Source organism: Solanum dulcamara, chromosome 11 (assembly GCF_947179165.1).
Source record: "Solanum dulcamara chromosome 11, daSolDulc1.2, whole genome shotgun sequence".
NCBI classification, from domain to species: Eukaryota; Viridiplantae; Streptophyta; class Magnoliopsida; order Solanales; family Solanaceae; genus Solanum; species Solanum dulcamara.
In genome coordinates, this window is record NC_077247.1 from 56,870,549 (window position 1) to 56,885,973 (window position 15,425).

Sequence of the window (15,425 nt, forward strand, 5' to 3'; positions counted from 1 at the left end):
AAATGTACGCAAATTATTTTCTTTCAAAAAATTCTTTTAAGAAAAAATTGGCTAATGTTCATCAGTTATTTTTGAGCAAAAATACACTAAAATTATGGTTGTCTCTTTTTTTTATTATTGAGGAATTCCGTCTTTTTCTTTTTAACAAAAATTGAAGGAGGAACATTTGTTTCTAAAGCACAAAACTGCAATTGAAGAGTAAAAATAAAAATAAAGAACATATAAAAAAAGTTAAGTTTACTTTTATGTATATAAAACGATGAACGTCCAAATTTCTTATATAATTAGTTTTTCTTCCTCTTTTTTAAGGTTAGAATTGAGAGGGTATAACTTGGTAACACTAATCTTTGGGATTAATTGTTAACAATTTAACATGTCAGAATTAAATAAATTGTCTTTGTCAAGATTGCTTCACTCAGGCAAACGATGTTTGAACAAGACCGAAAAACCGATTTGAACCGATAAATCAAGTTAAATTGATTTAATAAACCGAAAATCGATTCAGTTTTGTTTGGTTTGGTTTTAGATTTTTAAAAATCGATAACATTTGATTTGGTTTGGTGTTACCCATAAAGAAAACCCAGTTAAACCGAACCGAACCGATAAATATGTACATATTTAAAATATTATATATATTTATATATATTTATTAAACTTTATCTATTTTTTAACTTCTTCATAATTTAGGACCATTCCAAGAAAAAAGTCTAGCTCATGTTCCCCAAGCCCATTTACGTTTAAAGTAAAATAAAAAATTCTTACTGAATATATAGCATAAATAAATTTTTCCCTCGTTAGATTTTCAGTTCCCTCTTATTTCCTCTCAAACCCTATAGACCTCTATTCTGCTCTCAGTCTCTCACGATAACAATTGATGTAAGTCTGTAACTTTTTCTTTCTTTTACTTTTTTGGTTACTTTTTGTATGTTCCCTACTCTTTGTTTGTGTAATTATTTTTGTGTCTTTGAAGTTTTACTTGAATGAATTGCTTCTCTAGTTTTTCATCTTGTATGTTTTTTTTATTTTATTTCTCTGTTATTTTAGATTTTCTCCACTGATTTATGTTTTTTCTGTTGATTTAGTTTTTATCTAATGATTTTGGATTTTTTTATTTATTTAGATTTTTGAATACTTTTTTCAGATTGAAACTACAACTACTCAAAAAGAGGTGGAGCCAGTGGAGGTAACCAACAAAGTATCTCCAACTACTTTGCTGGAACCTGAGCTTGATGGTGATAAAACTCGTGATATTACTCCCAATCATGTTAAAAAGCAAAAACAAACAACTCTTTGCGACCCTGATCATAGCCTTGTGAGTGGTGACAGGAGAACATCCGGCGTTTGAAAACACTATACTGAATATCTTGATAAATGGGGTAGGAAAATGGCGAAATGTAACTACTGTACTAGTAACTTTGATTCTGAAAGTACGAATGAGACCTCAACGCTATGGAGACATTTAAATGAGGTTTGTTTTAATTCTCCTCTTAAAATTATTGACAGAAATCAATCAAGCATCAAGATAGTTAAAAAAGGAGCACAAGCATATTGTACATGTACTGTAGAAAATGAGCACAAACATTGCTGAATTTGTCATTATTGACGAACAACCTTTTAAAGTTGTTGAAGGGGAAGGTTTTAGGATATTAATGGCAGTTGCTTTGCCTAATTTTCAATTACCTTCTCACTTGACTGTTGCTAGACAATGTTTGAAAATATATCAAGAAGAGAAAGAAAAGTTTAAAAAGCTTATTCATAATCAACGTGTATGTGTTACTAGTGATACGTGGACATAACTTCAAAATGTAACTTATATGGTTGGCACTGCCCATTGGATCGATGATGAGTGGAATCTGAAAAAGAAAATTCTCAACATTTTTCAAACATTAGATCATAAGGATGAAACAATTGCTAAGGGGATTTAGACGTGCTTATTTGATTGGGAAATTGATAACATATTCACGGTGACCTTAGATAATGCAACTGCTAATGATTCTGCAATTAAACACTTGAAGAGAAAATTTGAGGATTGAAAATGAGGCATCTTAGGAAATGAGTTCTTACATGTTAGATGTAATGCTCATATTCTAATTTGATCGTGAAAGAAGGACTCGGTGAACAAAATGAGTCTATTTCTCGAGTAAGAAATGCTATCAAATATGTTAAGTCCTCAGCTGGAGGTTTGATTCCTTTAAGTCATTTGTCGAGAAGGTTAAGATTGATACTCATGGTCTTTTGACTTTAGATATTGAGACTAGGTAGAACTCCACATATATGATGCTAGATACATTTGTAAAATTTGAAAGGGCATTTTCAAGAATGTATGATGGTGATCACAAGTACCTCAAGTATTGTTTAGAAACAAATAATGTGGGAGGGCTTCCATCGATAGATGATTGGAAGAATGTTAAAGTTTTCATTAAGTTCCTTGAGATTTTCTATCAGATAACTTTGAAATTCTCAGGAACTTCATATGTTACTTCCAATTCTTTCTTCCATGAGATCTTTAATCTTTAAAAGATAATTTGCAAATATGTTCGTAATGAAGATTCTATTTTGAGTGGCATAGCTAAAAAGATGGAGCTTAAATTTAATAAATACTGGGTACTTTTGAAAGTATGAACAAGTTATTATTCATTGTTGTTGTTTTGGATCCTCGATACAAGTTGAAATATGTGGAATATCTGTTTAAAACTCTTATGGTTATTTGGTGGGAGCCGAAAAATCAAAAAAGGTGATGGATACTTTGAGTCGCTTGTATGATTACTACATTAATTCTTTTTGTGAGACTCATACCGATAAAATTAGTGGTCAAACAAGCTTGAATGATGAAATTGATACCATGCATAGTGACGAAATGTGGCAATCACAATGGGAGAAATATTTGGCAGATAAAGACAATACTGAAAATAAATCAGAACTTGAGAAGTACTTGGTAGATGATTTGGAAAAGACCAAAGAGTTAGATATTTTGGCTTGGTGAAAAGTTTCTTCGGCTAGATATCCAATTATTTCTAGGTTGGCAAGAGATGTTCTTTTTCTATTTCTATTGTTGTTTCTAAATCAGCTTTTAGCACCAGTGATCGGATTCTTGAGCACAACCTTGAGCATTGATTAGTTTGGATGTTGCAATTGAAATTCATAATGCAACTGTTTTTCTCTTTGGTTGTTAATTTTCATGTTTTTGCTGCTGCTTCACCTGAAGTACTTTTGGATTATGCTATTGACTTTTTTTTGTATTTAATCACACTTTTATGCAAACAATTAAGTGATCTTTCTCTGGTGACAATTGGGTATATGATTCTTTTGTGTTGAATGTTGATCATTCGGAGGACTGTTTAAAGACCTTGTTATTTTTCTTAACTTGATTAATGAAAAAGTAATATATATAATCAACCTTTTATGGGCTAGCCTTCTTAATTTTGTTGTTGTGGAGGTTGTACTACTATGCAGTAGTTGTTATTTTTCTCGTGGTGGAAATTTTATAATTTCTTTCGAGGCTATTTTTGCATATGCTGTTGTGCTGATCCGTGCTTTCAATTTTCTTTCAAATAGTTTCATCTTGGAGAAAGGTAAAGTAACAAATTTTCTATTGGTCACGGTTGGAATGCTTCAATTACTTAATGCAATAGTGAAAAAAATGATGCTTCTTGAAGGACTTCTTTTTGTTCTAGTGGTTCCTCTTCTGAGATTCGGTATCGAACTTGAACAGTCAAAACAGGCTGCCAATTCTTTATTTTTGAAGTCATTTCCTTCGTGGACCATAGGAGTTGAACAATCCACCAACTTATGAATTTATGTTGATGATATTTTGGCCTTTTTAGAGCTTATCATTTTAACTTATATACTTTACAAGAACATGAGACATAGTTCCAGTCAGGACATATTCAAGTTTGTTATTATTGGAATCATATTTGCTTCTCTCTTATAGCTCTAGCTTGGACTTTAGATGGTAACTTATTTAGCTTATATACTTTTCTTCTGTCCTCACTATCTCTGAACGAGTTCAGGTATTTTTAAAAATTAATGATAGTTGTTTTAAAATTTTATTGATTTGCAGTATGAAGGTAGTAAATAAGTTTGTCAATTTTTTTGTATTATAAAATATATTATTTCAACCCGTAAAAAATGAACCAAATCAATAAAACCGACAAAATCGATAAAACTGAAACCAATAGAATTTATACTATAATGATTTGATTTGATTTGAATATTAAAAAAAATATCTTAATTAATTTGATTTAATTTTAATCAAAAACCGAATCAAATCGGACCATGAACACCCATACACTCAGGAATGTCTTATGCACCTTAAATTCAACCATATGTTTCACACAATGGTGTAAATGCCGCGGCTGATAATTTGTTCATTTTTTCCACACGCGTAATTTTTGTCGGGCACGACATTTTCTACTACTTCCCTCAGTCCAATCATATTTATTCACAATTAATTTTACATAATTCTTAAAAAAATATAAATAGAAAGATAATTTCATCATATTATTTTTAAATATAATGTATTAAAAATATAATTAAAAAATGATTAATAATTAATAATAAATAGATTAAAATTTCACAAACTGAACAAATATCCTTGTACATGGCAAAGATGCATAGAGGAGCACTATTTCAGTCTCTAGTGTTGTTTCTCATTTTTTCTTTCTTGTGGAAAAAAGAAGCCACTAGTCTTGTTCCAATGCAGAGACAATAAGCACTCCGCTTACCAATAAATACGTCGTCTTATTTCTTTTCTTAAAAACCCTCTTTCAGTCTAAGATGTTAACCTCCTGTTTTGGGAGCTGCTTTGGTGGGGGAGATGGTGATGGTCTGCTATGGCACATGGACTTGAACCCACATGCTACCGGTGACTATTCTGTTGCTGTAGTTCAGGCCAATTCCTTGCTTGAAGATCAAGGTCAAGTTTTTACAACCCCTTGTGCTACTTATGTGGGTGTTTATGATGGTCACGGTGGCCCTCAAGCTTCTCGCTTCATCAACAACAATCTCTTCCCTCAACTCCAAAGTACTATTTCTTCATACTTTATTTTACTACTATGAAAGATTGGGTCTTTTTTTGTTGAGTCTTGTACGACCTTTACTCGTTTCTTGTTTCTTGTCAGTCATATAGGTCTAATGGCAAAAGTATGCTAGTGCAATTTTTCTAATTTGTCAGGTGAAGAATTTCTAACCTATTATTTTTTTTGACTTCTTGATTGTTGGTTTCTGTTGTGTGTTTAGTTATTATGAAATATCATGAGACTGATCAGAGGAGGCTGGGAGAAAACTAACTTGATCATGTGTGGAGTGGAAGAGAAAAAGGAACTGAGTTTGTTCAAATTGTAGAGATGTTTATTTTTTTGAATTTTTGAATAGATGTTATTAGAGATATTGGAAATTGCTTGCATTGTGTATTTCATTTCCTTGTTATTTCGGTTATTATAGAGCTTGCATTGGAAGAAGGAGGATTGTCTGAGGACGTGATCAGGAAAGCATTTGATGCCATTGAGGAGGGATTCTTGCATTTGGTGAAACAGTCTTGGCTGGATCAACCTCAGATTGCATCTGCGGGGTCTTGTTGTCTATTTGGAGCAATTTCAAAAGATAAATTGTATGTGGCAAATCTTGGGGACTCCAGGGCAGTGCTTGGCAGGAGAGCAGAGACTGGCCAGACGGGTGATTCAGCAGTAGTTGTGGCAGAACGTTTGTCTATAGATCATAATGTTGGGGTTGAGGAGGTAAGGAAGGAGGTAGAGGCACTGCATCCAGATGATTCTCACGTTGTGGTCTACACTCGAGGGGTTTGGAGAATCAAGGGTATAATTCAGGTATCTGTTCAGTGTTCTCAATTGCTCTTTTCTTCTGTCTTTTTAATGCAGTGGACAGTTTTGATTAGTCTTTTAACTCATTCAAGGTTATTAAATTTGTTTACTAGCCTTCATGATATTCTGTTTAAGTTATCTAGAATTAATACATCTTTTTAGACCTGCAGCAGTAATGAATCAGACCTCCAATTGACGAAGACTAATTAGTCCTTTCAGATATGTGGTTTCGTTATGACAAGGCAGTGTCTCAATATGTTAATAGTTTCTATTCAATCTAAAGGACATATGGTGGAAGGGGAAAATGATCAGACTTTTTTCATTTTCAATTCTGACTTCTGTTAAATTTACAATGGACCATCTGTTGTTACCTCTTTGCGGTCTAGATTGCTAAAAAGGCCGCTCAATATATGTTCTGAAAGTAAGAAAGTTATAAAAGCCAGACAACAAAGAAGACTGATGTCTTTTTTTTCGAACTCTGGTTTGTAGTCGCACACAAGTACAAACATTTATATTTATGTAGTTAGGAAAAATTCACCTTTCTGTTACTCGAGCATTTTATAAAGGTGGTCCAAAATCTCTGGGGTTCTCAAATTAGTTGAGGCTTCTGAACAAACCACTTTATATATGCTAATTATGTTTGTGCATTTATAGTTATAGCAAGTTGATCTTACCTTTTAGACGCGTTGTATGTCAAGTCTTTCTTGGGTGCCTCTTATGTATTTTGGCATCATGTATGCATTCATATACTGTTTCTGAGGTTATAGACCGTACCTTAAATTTTGTCCTTTTAGCTTCTAAGACAATCACATTATACCCTTATCAGAAAAACATGTCACTACATATGTTGATTATGTTGATCACTTATAGCAAGTTGATCGTATCCATTAAACGTGTTGTATGTCAAGTTCTTTTGAGGGATACATATGCTTTTATCTTCTACTTTTTAAGATTTTAGACCTCGTGTAAAAGTAATTTCTCTTTTTCAGTCTAGTACAAGACACATCAGAAGATTGATAAGTTTGCACCTATGAATTTCACATCAAGGCAAAAACATTTTGTCGCAGCTGTAGTAACTTTGTTTTATATATGGACACAAAGGAATCCCCTTTCTCCTTTATCACTTCGCTATTAACCACTTAATAGCGATTTTTTGTCTTTTGGTAACTAGATTTTGTAGCAGGGGCTGTATGATGCTTATCTTTCCATCTTGAATCCTTCATTTTAACTTCAGCAAGGTTCCCTTGTTATTTGGAAGACATCAAATAAAGTCTGAAGCTGACTATTTTCATTAAAAGCTTGCAAAGAGCCAATTTCAGAGAGTATCCTATGTTTTGAGAAAATCCAGCTAATATTCCCTATTTTCCTGGACCAGGTTTCTAGATCAATTGGTGATGTCTATCTGAAGAAACCTGAGTTTAGCAGAGATCCTCTCTTCATACAATATGGATATCCTATTCCTTTAAAAAGAGCTGTAATGTCAGCAGAGCCCTCTATATTAATCCGGAAGATAAGACCAGAAGACTTATTTTTGATATTTGCATCGGATGGACTATGGGATCAATTAAGTGATGAAGAAGCTGTGGACATTGTTTTAAAGAATCCTAGAACTGTGAGTATCGACCGACCCCCTCCTGTCTAACAGGTTCTAGGATTTCTGAAACAAGACCCTCCTCATCCATTTTGTTGTCTGTAAAGTGGATGTAGGCTCTAATTATAACTACTCCCCTTGAAGCAATTCTGCTATCAAACTTCTCATCCATGTTGGACATAATTAACTAATGAATAGGATAACTGATATTTTCTTCCCCATTTCTCCAGGGAATTGCAAAACGATTAGTGAGAGCTGCCCTTGAGGGGGCTGCAGAGAAGAAAGAAATGAGATACGAGGACATCAAACGACTAGAGAAGGGGGAAAGGCGGCATATTCACGATGATATCACAGTTATTGTGATATATTTGGATCGTCCTGAAAGGTCCACAAATTCTGGATTGAACATTGTTAAGGGGACGAATGTTCCTCTTGACATATACTCCTTGAACTCAGGTCATCAAGGAGAGAACACATCTTCTGTTTCCCCATGAATAGTGTCTAGTACATGTATATGCTATATATACCATCTTGTGAATTCGTCATCTTAGACTTGGAGAGTTTCTTTATATACTTTTAGATAACAATCAGAAGGACCAACTATGTACATATACCTTGATGTACATGTACCTTCTGTATTGGTGTTGATAGACAGGTGATGACAAACCAGCTTGGACTTTCACTTCTGTTTTTGACACTTCCGCTTAAAGCGTTGTTTATTTGTATCTTATTATAGTTTCCTGGCAATTGTACTACAACTTGATGGTGAAAGTTTATATGTGAAATGAAATTACAGTTTTCTTAGTCAATAAACCATGAGAATTTTACCTATTATGATCCGAGGATGTTATTATCCTCGACAATATTCGGTGCTTTATTTGAGAATCTTATCCACTAATAGAGGACAACTCTTTTAAGATATCAGAATTCTAAACGGATCATATGGGTGATTAAATTGAACAAGTTTTCATGATCAAAAGGGAAAGCAGAATTGGTGAGAGCTCAAATTAAGAAGTCCCAAAGTTCCCAGCTAACAACTTCCAAGCTGAAAACAAGAGTTCCCTTCATATGGCGTCATTTAAACACAGGGTCCAAATGGCAAATACCAGCAATTCGGGCCAAAATTGAAGTCCCAATATTTGCCTCGGCAGAATATTAAGATCATTTGCATGTTTGGTTATATTATTATGAAGTTATGATTAGCCAATATTAATAGGACAACTTTAGATCTTACTCTCAAATTTAAAAGGATCACTTAGGTTATTTTCTAATGTTTTTTCGTGTAAAAGTTATTTTATTTTATAATAGGTAAAATAGTGAATTTATTAACATAAAACAAATAAAAGTGTCTTTACTAATAAATTATTTCTATAATTTGATGACCATGTAAATAATTAACTCCTGATTTCTTTGGGTCTGGATCCCCTCCCATAAAATTACCTGCAGTTTCTTCCGATACAAGTTTTAGATCATGCCAGTGAAAGGAAATTACAATTCATTGCTTAGATTTCCTTTTAACACGTTTCTTTAAAATTTAGATTTAGAAGCAACCAATTGTAACCCTTGTATTTTTATTTTGACGATGTGGCATATCTAAAATCTGTACGGGAGTGATCCGATCCGATTTCTTGATATACATCAAATTTCATGGTCAATAATTAGCACCTACTAATGTCATGATTAGCGTAAAATTAATAACCACCGGCCATCTTTCGTCCTAAACCGTCCTCCTTTCCATAAAGTCGGCGCGGGTCCTTTCCACAGCACACCTTAAAGTCAAAAAATTGGAAAGCAAAAAAATGGGAGCCGCTGAAGAAGCTCACAACGTTAAAGTTCTGGGTTCAGGCGAAAAGACCATCGTACTCGGTCATGGCTTCGGCACCGATCAATCGGTCTGGAAACAGCTTGTCCCTTACCTTGTCAATGAATATCGTGTTGTACTTTACGACAACATGGGTTCTGGACCGACAAATCCTGATTACTTTGATTTTGATCGATACTCTTCCCTCGAAGGTTATGCCTACGATTTAATTGCCATTTTGGAGGAACTTCAAATCAATTGTTGCATGTACTTGGGCCATTCCTTATCGGCCATGACCGGTGTTGTTGCTTCTATTTTTCGTCCTCATCTCTTCTCCAAACTCATCCTAGTTTCAGCTTCCCCAAGGTGAGATTAATTGATATCCACAAGTATTTCACTTTGTTTCGATTTATTTTCTGACTTTAACTTCATACCGAACTTAAAAGGGTAAAAGAAATTTTTGAATTTTTTTATTTGGTATTAAATTAAAGATTAGGTAGAATATATTAAAATATTAGTTAATTTTGTGAAAGTTGTCAAAATAAGAAAGATGCATCTTTTTTAAAAAGGTATAAAAGGAAAAATAAGATAAATATATTAAAACTAAGGATGTACAAGTATTTCCCTTTTAAACGTCATCAGATATTTCTAAATTAATCTTCTCCGTTTCTTTTATTTTTATCTAAAAAGAATCACACAACTTGTTTTTGTGAAAATTCAACTATTTTTGTCAGCCACGTACGTGAATTTTCTTTTGATTTTATTTATGAAATTTTAAAGAATTTTGCCATAATTATACCATTCTCCCAACAGTAACAAAAATTCCTTAAAAGACAGTAAAATACACTATTAAAGTCCTGCTTTTCTTATTTCCTGTGATTATTTTCTCACTAACATGCTTGATTCCTTTTAGGTTCATAAATACGGATGACTATTATGGAGGATTTGAGCTGGAAGACATAGAGCAACTATGTCAAGCAATGGAGTCGAACTACAAGGCATGGGTATCTGGATTTGCGCCACTAGTGGTGGGAGGTGACATGAATTCTGTAGCAGTACAAGAATTCAGTAGGACCTTATTCAACATGAGACCAGACATAGCACTCAGTGTTTTCCGCACCGTTTTCACGTTCGACCTAAGGCATTTTCTGTCCCGCGTAACTGTACCTTGCCATATCATACAGAGCTCAATGGATGTGTCGATGCCGGTGACTGTTTCCGAATATTTACACAGGAATCTAGGGGGAAAGTCGATTGTAGAGATCATCTCAACCGAAGGTCATCTTCCGCATTTGAGCGCACCTGAGGCTACTATTCCCGTGTTGCTTCGACATATTTCTCATGATATTACTGCTGATGCTCCTTCTAATTAAGGATAATGAAAAGATAACTTCTAATTGAATTGTCATTTTATTTTTTTCATTTGAACCTTTCAACTGAAATTGTTATATTACGCAGCTAATGTACCTACAATATAATTATTGAACACTTCACTATGCTCTCTAATTTAAAAACTTGATAAGTGTTTCATGTACATGCTTTTTTTCTGCTACATCCGAAATACTATATTGACTCATGTTTGACGTACAAAAAATGTGAGCACTTTAAGGGTTTATTTACGTCTTTGATAAAAAAAAAATCGTATTATCAAAATAAATATCCATGTGTATTTCGTTCTATTTTCATGTGAATTCAATAATTTTTGCTCACACTTATAAATGTAGTACTAAAAAATCTATTAAATATTTAGATGTGAACTCACTTATTATTATGCTATTAACTTAAAATTATTACATGAATCTATAAACATCAACTTCGAGTTAACCTATCATTAGACTTTTTTTTTCTTTTTCATCCTATTGCCTAGACAAGTATACACATGATAGCAACAAGAAATACTTATATTCAAACGTGGTGACCCACTCGTCGAATTCAGCTTTCGTCTTGCTACTCTTTCTTTATTCCATGAAAGGCACTAAAAATTTGGTCCGTTGAATTTTCTTCTTTAATATCTCCATTAATTTTCTGGAGACAATCGGAGCTTATGGAGTAATGGTCCCAATGATCCCATATATTATACTTTTATATATGATGAATAAAAAGTGGCAGGAATATTATATTAATTCCACATTTGGATTTGTTTTAGTTTGTGCTTTAATTTTGCGGAAGGAAGAAAGGGCAAACAGATTGTTAATCATTTACCATTGTAGGGGTTGAGGCAAAGTATTGTAAAAGCGCTAGCTGAGTATTGAATCAACCAAACCAAAGCAAATATATCCATATAATATACGGCAATGCTTGGCCTTTCTAGAGTTTTTACGTTTGGGATTTCCTCAGTTGTAAATGGCCTTCGAACTTGGGGTAAGATTTACAAATATTCATTTTTTTAGTTCGTATAATTGAAATATAGTTATTGTCATGAAATTTCAGACTATCACCATGAAGTTTTATTTATGAAATTTGAAATTTAATGACAATGACTATTTTTCAAAGACAGGATCGAAACTTGATTAATCTCCTCTTCAATCCAATCTAAAGTGATCATGACTTAATCATTAATTATTACCTACTCTTTTTCTACTCCAGATCGAGAAACCAAGCACGTGCGCCTGTTAGTTTAAAGTGGTCCTTCCAATCACATGTTGAATCTTTTCTGCAAGTACTAAAAATTGAGGGCTATCCAGTTTGTTACCGAGAGAGAGTAGTAGTACTAATTGGGGTTTTAATATGAATAGCCACGACAAATCTTGTTAGCAAGTAGACACTTTCTCGTCCTAATACCAATTTTGCCCTGAGTATACTTTTATTATGTAATTCGAGTGTTTAAATAAATTTTACTGATAAATCTTAAAAGTTTTCGATATACTAAGCCTTTTATTTAATTCTCACTTTACTCTCATTACACAAGTCAGTAGTCTAGTGATCACAAATTCACAATAATCACGCGATGCAGAAATAAATTGATACTCCTAGCGAATTGAATTAATGATGCAAGAGCTAAAGGACGATACGAACTAGAAGCCAAGATTAATGACGATATGTACGACTGTCGAATTTAATTCAGATGGGTGGTTGTGAATTGTGACAGTATTTATTTATTTTTGGTTTGATGCGTTATCGCTAAAATTGGTTTAGGTTGACATTTTTTCTTTCCATTTTATTCCATTAGAAAAATCAATAATGCTTTCACTTATTTTTCAACGTGGCTCAAACTCTTTATCGTTGATGGCAAATGTGCTCAATCACTTATGCAAGACTAACTTGTCATTTTAGTTTGACTGGGTTGTTTGTTGTGAAAATAACTGTGCAGTAAATTGTTTGTCTAGAATTTTATGAATAATTGAGCATTTAAAACAACAGTAAATAAATAAATAAAATTATCTAATTGAGAAACTAGTTGAAAACTTGTCCCTTTGACATCTTTTTTTTAGTCCATTCCAAAATAAGTGACGTTTTAGCCTTTTTAAAAAATTTTAAAATTAGTGATATTTCACATTATCAAAAAGACATTAATAATGTTCTTTCAATTTTACTCTTATTTAATTAAATATTTACATAATCAAAAAAGTAGAAACTAATAAAAAGCTATACATTTTTCAAAAAATATCTTTTTTTTTTGTAAATGGAGGGAGAAACGAGTACTGCGCATTTAGAGCATCCAGACAAGTGAGCTGTTTGGCCCAGAGCTATGTTAATGGTCTGGACTGGACCCTCCCCCACTTTTTCTTTAAATAGTTGGATTTATATAGAGTCCGTTTGGATGGGCTTAAAAAAATAACTTTTATGTATGAAGTGTTTTTAGAACTTTAAAGTGCTGAAAGTTATTTTTATAAATAAGCAGTTGAGTGTTTGGATAAAAGTGCTTAAATGAGGAAAATTATGTGAATTTTAGGGTTAAAAGAATAAAAAAGGTAGTTTGGGAATTTAGTTAAAATATAAAGGATATAAAAGTAATTTTCATGGTCAAAGAAAATGACTTTAAGCACTTAAAAAAAAAAGGTAGGAATCCTAACTTTTCATTTTTGACTGACTTTAAGAACTTTCTGGCTTAAAGTTAGCATTAGGCAAACACGTCCAAAAGCTGAAAAGGGATTTTAAGTTGGTTTTGACCAACTTAAAGCCAATCCAAACGGGCTCATAGAGTCCTCCCAAATTACATTAATTTGACGGGACGTCTTCTTATTTATACAATAATATTTTCTTTTTTCCTTATAATAAAAGAAATTAAAACGTTAATTTAAAGAGCCAACCCCATTATTATCATGGAATTATTTTGAGGGTCATTAGTCATTTAGCAATGGTAAGTTGCTAATACCAGTCACTTTTGTCTTCTAACAAAGCAGTTGTTGATGCTTCACGTCATTTCATTTATCACATTATAAGAAGAAATTAACCTTCCCAAATTGAAAAATCTACAATTTTATTTTTGTAAACATACGACGATGGAGCAAAAAATAAGGATGTATGAGTCATTAAGGGTCGTTTGATTACTGGGTAAGGACAAAGTTATTCAGGTATAAAACTTTGTATAAGTTGGATCATGTTTGGTGCATTTTTATGTCTATGTATAAAATTCAACACACATATTACTATATTTGGTTAGCAAATTAGAACGCCACGTAATTAATACATGTATAAGTTATGAGTCAATCTATGTATTATTTTATGCAGGATAAAAGATGGAATAACTAATACATGAATAAAAAAAATTAAAATGATTAAATTACCCTTTATCACTTCCGATTACAATCAGATCCACTATATTCCTTTTTTCCTAAATCTCAAACTTCTTCATTCTCGTGACTGAGGATAATACCGATGAAGTCTTTCTGTTTCTCCAATCGGCGGAAAATTATCTTATTCTATCCGCAAATAGAAAACACCATAGAATACTAAACGAAGAAGAAGAACAGTAGATATGGTTGTGGCCAACGCTTGGGATGCGGCCACTGTTCGTCTTTCACTATCTACTTCTTCATCAGGACTTTGTATTCTTTTTAATTTATCAATAAAATGGGTCTGAGGCTCACCCAAAATTTGTTTTAAAAAAATTAGGTATCAAATAAAAAAGACAATCTTCCTTTTTATATATACACATTGGTTCAACTATATGAGGAAGTTTAAAAATATGACACTCAAGTTTCTATCTAAAACTTTGCCTAAACAAAATGTAAAAAGAAAAAAAAATTCAAAGGTAAGAAAGATCGAGGATATAATGGCAAACAAATAATTTATTTTTAAGAAGTATATAATGCTTATAAATTTTTAATATAATAAATAAATAGTCAAATAAATTATTAAAACTTGTATAACTAATACCTGCATAACTAATAGCTGTATTACTAATATTTATATGACTAATACATATATTACTAATACCTGAATAACTCTAATCAGCAACCAAACAGCCCTAATTGATTTGGGTAATGAACTCTTTGAGGGTGAATCAAAAACGCTTCTTTATGTACTTGACTTGGATAGTTACCATCTTCATCTACGTATATTAATTTATTTTCCCAATAATTATAATGTACAGATCAGTTTATGTGCATCTACAAGTATTAATCTTATGTAAAGATAAATCAAAAAAATCAAGTTGGCTAATAGGACGTGTTACTTAAAATTGTTTGTATTCTCACCATCTCAAGTTATGCATTGTCAATTGTAAAAATTAAATTAGTTGTCATTTTAGAAGGTCAAGATAAAATTAGTTATTTTTTTTCTATTTTATTTTTTATAGTAATTGTTCTTCAAGACTAACAAACACTTCAATATAGTAAATATTTAATGAAAAGTGATAATATCGTATGACATATATGAGGATAAAATAATCAAAAACTTCTACTAATTACGTGTAAAAAAAAATACGACAGATAATTTGAGACCGGAGAGATTCGTTGATTAATGTTGCATCAAATTAACGCACCTTTGGGTGTGTTGAGTTGGTTTGAGGGGAGGCTTCCACAAGGGAGGCCGCGGTTTCAAACCCTCCTAATGCCTTCTTAATCTAGCTCATCGCATGAGGTTTACCTAATACAATTTATATCTTTTGTGTAGTTTAAGAGCGATTGAACAGTGAATGGTTTATTCAGTGCACACAAAATGTGCTCTGAATTTTCCCGGGATTCCAAAAAACACAACGATTAACTAATAAATTGTTGTGCATTTGGGTCATTTCTTTTCTAAAACACATCAGATGCCCAAATGTGCAAAG

General features: G+C 32.5%; 2 protein-coding genes across 2 annotated transcripts; both read left to right on the forward strand.

Moving 5' to 3' along the window:
• The first annotated feature begins 4,632 nt into the window (after positions 1-4,632).
• On the forward strand, positions 4,633-8,209 carry LOC129872298 (probable protein phosphatase 2C 78). The gene is made up of 4 exons (XM_055947234.1): positions 4,633-5,023; positions 5,443-5,825; positions 7,195-7,431; positions 7,641-8,209. Exons 1-4 carry the CDS (start codon positions 4,777-4,779, stop codon positions 7,902-7,904), a joined length of 1,131 nt encoding a protein of 376 aa, XP_055803209.1. The 5' UTR covers positions 4,633-4,776; the 3' UTR covers positions 7,905-8,209.
• Positions 8,210-8,730: 521 nt separating this feature from the next.
• LOC129872299 (probable esterase KAI2) lies at positions 8,731-10,826 on the forward strand. The gene is made up of 2 exons (XM_055947235.1): positions 8,731-9,577; positions 10,125-10,826. Exons 1-2 carry the CDS (start codon positions 9,210-9,212, stop codon positions 10,582-10,584), a joined length of 828 nt encoding a protein of 275 aa, XP_055803210.1. The 5' UTR covers positions 8,731-9,209; the 3' UTR covers positions 10,585-10,826.
• Positions 10,827-15,425: the final 4,599 nt, after the last annotated feature.

What these genes read in the sequence shown, in the direction of transcription:
- LOC129872299 (XM_055947235.1), top strand. Translation starts at nt 9,210, where the DNA reads ATGGGAGCCGCTGAAGAAGCTCACAACGTTAAAGTTCTGGGTTCAGGC. An exon ending in CTAGTTTCAGCTTCCCCAAG is followed by an intron (nt 9,578 to 10,124) that starts GTGAGATTAATT and finishes GATTCCTTTTAG; the next exon opens with GTTCATAAATACGGATGACT.
- LOC129872298 (XM_055947234.1), top strand. Translation starts at nt 4,777, where the DNA reads ATGTTAACCTCCTGTTTTGGGAGCTGCTTTGGTGGGGGAGATGGTGAT. An exon ending in TCTCTTCCCTCAACTCCAAA is followed by an intron (nt 5,024 to 5,442) that starts GTACTATTTCTT and finishes CGGTTATTATAG; the next exon opens with AGCTTGCATTGGAAGAAGGA. An exon ending in GAATCAAGGGTATAATTCAG is followed by an intron (nt 5,826 to 7,194) that starts GTATCTGTTCAG and finishes TTCCTGGACCAG; the next exon opens with GTTTCTAGATCAATTGGTGA.